Source organism: Mytilus californianus, unplaced genomic scaffold (assembly GCF_021869535.1).
Source record: "Mytilus californianus isolate M0D057914Y unplaced genomic scaffold, xbMytCali1.0.p SCAF_15, whole genome shotgun sequence".
Taxonomy (NCBI): Eukaryota; Metazoa; Mollusca; class Bivalvia; order Mytilida; family Mytilidae; genus Mytilus; species Mytilus californianus.
The window spans coordinates 9,328,589-9,339,098 of record NW_026262637.1 but is presented as its reverse complement, the minus strand read 5'-3'; the positions used below and the strand labels follow the sequence as shown (position 1 = coordinate 9,339,098).

The following is a 10,510-nucleotide window of genomic DNA, read 5'->3' as shown; positions in this document are numbered from 1 at the left end:
AGCAGGATCTGCTTATCCTTCCGGAGCACCTGAGATTTTCTATGTTGTGTTTTGTGTACTGTTGTTTAACTGTTGGACTTTTTTAGCCATGGCGTTGTCAGTTTATTTTCGACTTATGAGTTTGAATGTCCCTTTGGTATCTTTCGCCTCTCTTTTTCTTCTTCAATAAATTATTAAATTAATAGCTGTGACCAATTAAATAGATTGTTGGTGTACTAAATACAACAATTATTATTATAGAAGAGGGTCAATTTCTTTAGTTGTTTTTTTACATGATACTAATTGTATACTAGTATATAGATATTACTCTTCCTTGACACATTTTACTGGCATATTTATGTTGTTGGGAAAGGCCACGTGACTGTACGTTATGAAAAATTGTGTCCGTTTCATTTGTTATAAATAAACAATACAATATGTTTTAATCTAATAATTACCAATATCGTCCGAAGCATAATAGTTTGTTCCCAACTTCAATCCCGTATAATAAGATGACAAAGTTGCTAACATCTACGTCTTTAGACTCTGTTGGGTTGTCTCGTTGGCAATCATACCACATCTTCTTATTTTTGTATTAATGTACAAAAATGTAAGACGGTCGCTATTTTTACTTATATTTACGTGAACTACAAATGAATAAAATAGATTTAAATAAACAAACAGATCCATACACTCCTTCATACTGTTTGTACTTCATTTTATCTGTTGTAAAAATCTCGATCAAAATGTGATAGATTGTTAATTTATAAATTGATTAAGCTATTATTATCGTTTGATTGTAAATTTCGAGAAAATAATTTATTTCAGAACGGAATTGAAAGAAAAGATGTAACGGGATCTGAATGATTAAATTGAATTTCGACCTAACCGAGTGCACATTTAGTGTTGACATCCCATATGTTTAAGCCTTTGTTAACTTTCTCCTTATTCCGATGTGGCTGTCCTGTTTAGACTGTGACTATTAGATTACAATGCTAGTAATGCTTCCATTCTCAATTTTATCTTTTAAACAAGCTTTCGAAACCATATCAGATTTCTTCTGTACAGTCCAATAAATTTCAAAGACTGTTTACACTTGAAACATAGGAAAAGTTGTTCGGCCAAACAGCCAATTTAATCTACTCTTCTTTGTTCATTCCATGCCAATAAACCAGTTTCTGTCTGAGTTTGTACGTCTGCTTGTATGGTGCTTTTTTCGGAAAAATTCTATCAGTATTCTTTTCCAAATAAATTTCCTTTTTCTATTTTACTAGCGACGTTTTTCGGTGACCATTGAAAAACGAATGGGCTTCTTAGCGGAATTGCATTAATTGTCGTACAATTCCCCGTATTTTCATACATTATCATGCGTTTCTATAATTTGGTATTCTTCTTTTAAAAAAAATTTCATCGGGAAAGTCGTGCATCCTTAATAAGAATGTATTGAAAAAAAAACCCAACCCAGAATAAAAAGCTCAGTCTGTTATGCATAAGAACATATATAGATAAATCGTACAAACGCTTACTTATCTAAAAAGTATATATTTAAATGTGAAGAATGAGAAGAGGAATGGGAGGAAGACCACGAAGCAATCAATGTCATATAACGTATTGCATCAAATCCCTCGACATTCTGTATCTATGCAAAGTTACTATGAATAATGATAATAAAAATAAAAGATTAATTTACTATTCATATTTCACCTAAGTGTGTTTTTTTTTCTTTTATTTTTGTACTTTTATTTGAATCGTAATTATGCAAAGTTTTTTGTTTTGTGATTGAATATGATACGTATAGAAAGCGTATTTTTAATATATAATCATATATATTTGCAAATTTGAAATAAAGAAACATTTATCTTTCAACTATTTTATACCAGACTGAGGCAAATTGTTTGTTTGATTCGTTGTAAGTTTTATACGTTTGACGTCAATTTCAAAGATGTCGACAACAGCAGGAACGATAACTCGTGGCGTAACGTCATTCGGTATCGTGTTACCTTAATTATTTGATTCCAATAGAATATACCAATATCGTGTTAATTATTAAATTCATTGAATTGATACCGTAACAAACATGTGGTTTTCTAATTATCCAATATGGCTGAATTATTTTAGTATTTATCATATATATATATATATATATATATATATATATATATATATATATATAAATATACGAAACCGTCATATAGAAAGTTTAGCTAGTAGCTATATATCGAATCCTTTCATTTCACTTTCAAGAATACTGCAGATGATGATCTTTCACTCAAATTGATTAAACGAGTGGGTACATTATACGTTTTATCTTTTTCTAGAAATTGACATAAAAAACTCAAAAAAGGGAATTAATTTGTGAACCAAAATTAATTATTTCAATTTTGCTATATTACTCATTCCTGGTAGTCATTTGTCATCAAGCCTTAAAGTATCTCAGGCGCGTCATGGTTACATTTTTACGATGGCAATACAAATGGGTTGCTTTTATGTCTAAGGTAACTTAAGCAGGGTTCCAAACTACTCAGAAGTTGTCACTACAAAACCACTAGTCATCATCACGAATGTTGCTGATCAGTACTGTGGATTAACAAAGATATTGACACATTACAATAAAAATCAAAACAGAAAAAAAACATAGCTCTATAGCCCTTTTGGTTTCCGAGTGATAATTAAAGTTCAATTTTACTTTTTTTTTTTTATTTTAACACAATTTCATTAACTTTTAAGTTAGATTTTGACGGTTTTGGCAATTACCGTTCAAGAGTTTTGCATCTTATTTTATTAATGTGTATATTTCTTATTGTTTTTGAGAAGACATAATTAACTTGTAAAACTTGTGTCTGATCCATTTGTCATTTTGAACAATATAATTTGTTAAAGCTAAATTATTGGCTTCAATCATTTCTTTCCATGTCCAAATAGTGTATATTTTGTTAGTTTTATTTATAAAGAAATTGAAACGACTTCAACAGATCATGGACGTATTATATTGACATTTTACTTCCATGAACAGAAAAAGTAACAACCAAGTTTATGGAAAATACCATCTTGGTAAACAATGTTGGAGAGTGGCCATTGTTGAAGATGCATTTAAGTCCAGGTGAGCAATACAAAGCCTTAAGTTATACTTTAACAAAGTATGCTCACTTAAGTCCTACCTCTAATAATTACTCCTACCTTTATACTCTCATTTAGTATGCTCACTTAAGTCCTACCTCTAATAATTACTCCTACCTTTATACTCTTATTTAGTATGCTCACTTAAGCCCTATCTCTAATAATTACTCCTACCTTTATACTCTCATTTAGTATGCTCACTTAAGCCCTATCTCTAATAATTACTCCTACCTTTATACTCTCATTTAGTATGCTCACTTAAGCCCTATCTCTAATAATTACTCCTACCTTTATACTCTCATTTAATATGCTCACTTAAGTCCTACCTCTAATAATTACTCCTACCTTTATACTCTCATTTAGTATGCTCACTTAAGCCCTATCTCTAATAATTACTCCTACCTTTATACTCTCATTTAGTATGCTCACTTAAGCCCTATCTCTAATAATTACTCCTACCTTTATACTCTCATTTAGTATGCTCACTTAAGCCCTATCTCTAATAATTACTCCTACCTTTATACTCTCATTTAGTATGCTCACTTAAGCCCTATCTCTAATAATTACTCCTACCTTTATACTCTCATTTAATATGCTCACTTAAGTCCTACCTCTAATAATTACTCCTACCTTTATACTCTCATTTAGTATGCTCACTTAAGCCCTATCTCTAATAATTACTCCTACCTTTATACTCTCATTTAGTATGCTCACTTAAGCCCTATCTCTAATAATTACTTCTTCCTTTATACTCTCATTTAATATGCTCACTTAAGTCCTACCTCTAATAATTACTCCTACCTTTATACTCTCATTTAGTATGCTCACTTAAGCCCTATCTCTAATAATTACTCCTACCTTTATACTCTCATTTAGTATGCTCACTTAAGCCCTATCTCTAATAATTACTCCTACCTTTATACTCTCATTTAGTATGCTCACTTAAGTCCTATCTCTAATAATTACTCCTACCTTTATACTCTCATTTAGTATGCTCACTTAAGCCCTATCTCTAATAATTACTCCTACCTGTATACTCTCATTTAGTATGCTCACTTAAGCCCTATCTCTAATAATTACTCCTACCTTTATACTCTCATTTAGTATGCTCACTTAAGCCCTATCTCTAATAATTACTCTTACCTTTATACTCTCATTTAGTATGCTCACTTAAGCCCTATCTCTAATAATTACTCTTACCTTTATACTCTCATTTAGTATGCTCACTTTAGCCCTATCTCTAATAATTACTCCTACCTGTATACTCTCATTTAGTATGCTCACTTAAGCCCTATCTCTAATAATTACTCCTACCTTTATACTCTCATTTAGTATGCTCACTTAAGCCCTATCTCTAATAATTACTCCTACCTTTATACTCTCATTTAGTATGCTCACTAAAGCCCTATCTCTAATAATTACTCCTACCTTTATACTCTCATTTAGTATGCTCACTTAAGCCCTATCTCTAATAATTACTCTTACCTTCATACTCTCATTTAGTATGCTCACTTAAGCCCTATCTCTAATAATTACTCCTACCTTTATACTCTCATTTAGTATGCTCACTTAAGCCCTATCTCTAATAATTACTCCTACCTTTATACTCTCATTTAGTATGCTCACTTAAGCCCTATCTCTAATAATTACTCCTACCTTTATACTCTCATTTAGTATGCTCACTTAAGCCCTATCTCTAATAATTACTCCTACCTTTATACTCTCATTTAGTATGCTCACTAAAGCCCTATCTCTAATAATTACTCCTACCTTTATACTCTCATTTAGTATGCTCACTTAAGCCCTATCTCTAATAATTACTCCTACCTTTATACTCTCATTTAGTATGCTGACTTTACTATGTTACCTCATATTAATCCTACTTTTTATACTTTAACATGATATATATAAAAATAAGGAGATGTGGTATGATTGTCAATGAGACAACTATCCATCAGAGTTCATATGAAGAAGATTAAAACAATTATAGGTCACCGTATGGCCTTCAACAATGAGGAAAATCCATATCGTATAGTCAGCTATAAGAGACCCCGACATAAAAATATGAAACAATTCAAACGAAAAAACTAACGGCAGCATTTATGATAATACAATTTACGAAAAAAACTAATATGGAAGATATGAACCAAAGACAACCACTCAATTACAGGCTCCTGATTTCGGACATGCACTTATAGAATGTGGCGTGGTTAAACATGTTCGTGGTTAAACATCAGTCTCTGATACATGATTTTTTATTATTAATTGTTTTTTTGGCTTTTAACTAGCTGTCAGTAATTGCGAGTGCTCTCAAATCGTACTTTTTTGTTCATTTGACCTGTTGATACTAATTGTAATGCTTTTTTGTTATTTAATGTTATTCAGGGTTAAATTTGGTCTATGTACTAGCTTTGATAAGTGATTGGTATTACTATAAATTTTCACTTCGTACTATGAACATCAAAATTATTTATTTTGTAAAAATATATCCTATCTCTATTTGAACTGTACACGTATACCTAACAACATAATTATTTTCATTTACCTGTGTTTAAAGTTATTGCAAATGGCTGATGTTTTTGTTCGAGCATATTGTTTTTCTTAAATTGTTTAACATTTCATAGCGGTATAACATGTTACTTTTATTATTCTTCCCTTAGTTTGTTTATTTTGTATTTACATTGTATCATAGGTCAAATTTATTTGTTCAGTGTATGTTCACTGGTGTTAATATGTCCTTTGATTGAGTTAAGCTATTTCAGTTGATATTTTATAATGTGTCTTTCTATGTTGTGATGTTACACTATTGTTTCAGAAAAAGGGTGAAGGTTTGGTACCATTAAAACGTTTAAACCCGCTGCATTTGTTTGCACCTGTCCTAAGTCAGGAATCTGATGTTCAGTAGTTGTCGTTTGTTGATGTGGTTCATAAGTGTTTCTCGTTTCTCGTTTTTTATATAGATTAGACCGTTGGTTTTCCCGTTTGAATGGTTTTACACTAGTAATTTTTGGGGCCCTTTATAGCTTGCTGTTCGTTGTGAGCTAAGGCTCCATGTTGAAGACCGTACTTTGACCTATAATTGTTTACTTTTATAAATTTTGACTTGGATGGAGAGTTGTCTCATTGGCACTCATACCACATCTTCTTATATCTATTGAAATATTGATTGCCTATGAGACAATATCCATTAAGACCAAAGGCAAAATCGTAAATATACCCATTTAGACGGGTATACTGATGGAGCAGGAACTGTTTAGCCTTCTACAACATATAACGTCATCCCTGGTTCTTTCTGGGGTTCTTATTGCTCTTTTTTTTTTCTTTTTTTTTTTGTGATCTATTTTAATGTTGTGTGTCTTTTCGTTTGTAAATGTTGTTTTTAAGGGGGGTTTGTTGTTGCATTCTTTTGATATGCTGTTATCTGCCTTTCGTCGACTAACGAGTGTTTGGTTGCCTCTTGGTATTATCTCCTTTTTCTATTTTTTTATATATATTCCTCATCTGAAATACATGTTATATGATTCTTTCTAAAGAATAACCTTTACCAATGGTCTCAATAATAGTTGTCGATTTTCAAGGGATTCTCTTCTTTTAAAGATTTGATACTTTCTAGATTTTTTTATTATTTGTCTTTTCTGTTAACTTAAAATACAAAAATCTTATATATATATATATATATATATATGATATGTTTAAGCTCTATCACTTCATTAGATATGTTTTAACACGATGTCCCAATCTCATAAAACAATCCCTGAAACTTTCAGTCAAAAGCGAAATGGAAATATCTATATAGAACTCCATTCTGAAATCATTTTCATTTTTTTTTATCATTCTTTTAATTATGTAAAATAACAATACTGATTATGATGTTTTGTTTATTTCAGCAAAAACGAAAAACACACTTTAATAAGGCATTACAATTGTTATATTCTTTTTTTTTTTACTTTTTTTCAGAAGCGGTACAAAATGTATGAATGGAGATCTGTTCATTTAGCCGTGTTACATTTCCACTCGACTTTAATTCGCTGTTCCATGCAAGTCCCATCAACAAATGCCATCGTCGGTCCTGCAACAGTACATTCTGTCTTTCCATTACAGTCAGTTGGGATATCAGGGGTACATGGTGAAGTGGTACAAAGAGGTTTTGTAATCTCAATCTGTGAACCAGTTGGACAACTTATTTCTGCAGTTTCCCCAAAAAGTGCAACAGCTCTATTATCTAAGAAATAAGGAAATTTCATGTAATATTAGTTACATAGTGTGCTCGTGACTTAATACGATATATACGGAGTCAGTAAATTTCATATGGGATGAGAGCGAAGTGTGCTAGTGACCTTATACGATATAATGGGGTCAGTTACTTCCATATGGGGTGAGAGCAAAGTGTGCTGGTGACCTTATACGATATATATGGGGTCAGTAAATTCCAAATGGGGTGAGAGCGAAGTGTGCTAGTGACCTTATACGATATATATAGGGTCAGTAAATTCCATATGGGATGAGAGCGAAGTGTCTTAGTGATCTTATACGATATATATGGGGTCGTCAGTAAACTCCATATGAGATGAGAGCGAAGTGTGCTAGTGACCTTGTACGATATATATGGGGTTGGTAAATTCCATATGGGGTTCGAACAAACTATTAGGTCACTAGCATAACGAATTTTTCTTAACGACTATTTTAACATGTGGCATTTAGACTAGTAGCCTATCAAAGTGATCAAGTCTTCAATATTAAGAACCTAATTCCATTGGTCTATTCAAAAATAAATGCCAACAATAACCACATGTTAGCTTTAATGTGTTTTCTGCATTTATTTTCAGTCGTTCATCACCAATTTTTTCATCTGTTGTTTGGGCGAAACGTTTCAGATTTTTCTTCAACGTCATGTTGATTTTAGAAAGGGACGTAACACTATTACTAACCCAATATTAAAATAAAACACGCCCACTGACCCCATATTCAATATACAGGGTCTCCACGCGGTCGCTTTTAACCAATCACATTCCTAGAAATGTATAGTAAGTAAAATAATGTATGATATCTACAATACACAAACACGGTTTTATATTTAGACATATTGTTGTTGTTTTTTCTAGACCATGAGCTCACGACTGTGTCGGTTAGGTTCATCGTCTTCTATCATGTCTATATACTTCTACCATCAATGCATATATAAATGTTTTGCATTTACCATCATAACGAGTTTATCGATCGTTCAGGCCTGTCACAAATTAATGGACATTTCTCTCGTCTTTTACGTCCTTTTGTCGATTTTGAACCTTCCCGAATTTGTCTAATTGGTTAATAACTTCACCGAATTACAAATTGTTTCATATAATAAACATCATAACCCTTACTTAGCTTTGTACTTCTGTGTTAGTTGATAGTATTTCCTCGAGTTTTGTTTGTTCGGTCTCGTAGTTTTTTTTGTTTTGTTTTTTTTTTTATATTTGTATTCTTCGAGTATACCCTTTTGATTATTACACCTTTTAACTTATTTGATTCGTTACTTCTACTACCCTGGTATCCTGGCTCAGACAGATTGGACTAGGGCCTCACGCTTTACACCTACCCTGGTATCCTGTCTCAGACAGATTGGACTAGGGCCTCACGCTTTACACCTACCCTGGTATCCTGTCTCAGACAGATTGGACTAGGGCCTCACGCTTTACACCTACCCTGGTATCCTGTCTCAGACAGATTGGACTAGGGCCTCACGCTTTACACATACCCGTTCTTTCAATTCTGATTGAAATTTTCAAATAATTACAATAATGTTCTTTACGGCATTCTACTTTTATATAAAAAATAATGTATTGCTTGTAGAAGAGATGCGGGAGATACCAAAGAACATCATAGCAAAAAACAAAATGAGGAACAATCAAAAGATAAACAACAGTATACAAATCACAACATCGAAAACTAAAGACTGCGCAACAAGAACCACACAAAAAACCAGGGTTGATCACAGGTGGCCCGGAAGGGCATGTAGACAGTAGATATTCCTTTTTAGATTTTATTCGCAGCTGATCGAGACTCGCGGGTAAATTAGAGCTGATTGTATAGACACTTGTCTTTTGTTTGGCGGAGTGTCTGTTTTGGTTGTTATCTCACTTAAGTATACTGTAATGACCTTTTCAAACTTAATCAACTATATTGAAAGGGAATCAAATGCTGAAGTCCAGTTCACGGTATAAAAGAAAAAGAGTGAAATATTTAGAAAAAAAAACATTGATTAATATACCTTTGCATTTATATCTGACCATCAAGTTTTCCGTCTTATCAGTGCATGAAGTGGTATCGAAAGCTGCATCATTAGCTGTGATTTTACAAGATATTTGGCCATCACACAATTTCTTGGCACTGTCAGTGGCGCCGTCATCTGTACATGTAGACGGGCTTGCACGGATGTCACCTTCACAAGTTATATCACCATATGTAGCCTCGGCTACCACAATTGTTTCATCAGCATCACACTGGAGAGTCAACTCCGCTCCTTGGCACACAGTAACAGGTGCTGCAACAATATACATACAATGTCATTTAGATATAAGTTCTAACTCTCCATCTCTAAATAGAAATGCCCGTATTTTATTTCCTCATTATACAGATAAGCTGATACCATAGCATGATTTTACTGTAAGGGTTTCAGTCATATGGTGTCGCTTCCATGAAAACTAATCATATTGTGTCAATGAAACACTTAAATCTGTGTTATTCCAGTTGGATTTTTAATTGTGACAGTAGTGTACCCTATCTACCCAACACTGGTAGATTTAATACAGACTAAAAGGCATCGTCATGGCAAGCCATTTTACTATTTATTCTTACTTCAAGATATCTAATAAACTTTATAGGATATATCATATAGTTTATAAGATATTTCATATAGTTTATAAGATATCTTAATATATATTTTATAAAATATCTTAATATTAATTAAATAGTTTATAAGACATCTTATATAGTTTTATAAGATATTTCATATAATTTTCTTTATTAAATATCTTACAAATTATATGAGATATCTTATAAACTATATGAGATATCTTATAAACTATATGAGATATCTTATAAACTATATAGATATCTCATAAAATATATGAGTTGCTTAAAAAGTATGCAAGATATGTCATATAAAAAATATCTATAAGATATCTTATATAAAAAAATATTCTAAATCTTCTAAACTTTATAAGATATCTTATATACTTTAGAAGATATCTTATAAACTTTAGAAGATATGTTATAAAGAATATAAGATATCTTATAAAAACTAGATTTTATAAGAAATCTGATATATTAATATATAAGATAACTTATTGTATGAGATATACTTACCAGACATCGTCGAAAATGCGGTCTTGTGACATGGATTATTTAGAATTCTGACTATGACTTGATGAAG

At 31.9% G+C, this 10,510-nt stretch overlaps 1 protein-coding gene across 1 annotated transcript; it reads right to left on the bottom strand.

Annotated features, from left to right (window-relative positions):
- Positions 1–6,957: 6,957 nt before the first annotated feature.
- LOC127725351 (uncharacterized) lies at positions 6,958–9,650 on the bottom strand. Its single transcript, XM_052232278.1, has 2 exons — positions 9,347–9,650; positions 6,958–7,318 (listed from the first exon to the last, which is right to left on the bottom strand). Exons 1-2 carry the CDS (start codon positions 9,633–9,635, stop codon positions 7,086–7,088), a joined length of 522 nt encoding a protein of 173 aa, XP_052088238.1. The 5' UTR covers positions 9,636–9,650; the 3' UTR covers positions 6,958–7,085.
- Positions 9,651–10,510: the final 860 nt, after the last annotated feature.

Bases quoted from the DNA above. Each gene is read 5' to 3' on its own strand.
- LOC127725351 (XM_052232278.1), bottom strand. From the start codon at position 9,635: ATGTATATTGTTGCAGCACCTGTTACTGTGTGCCAAGGAGCGGAGTTG. The intron at 7,319-9,346 runs GTATATTAATCA...CTTATTTCTTAG, and splicing joins GGTCAGATATAAATGCAAAG to ATAATAGAGCTGTTGCACTT.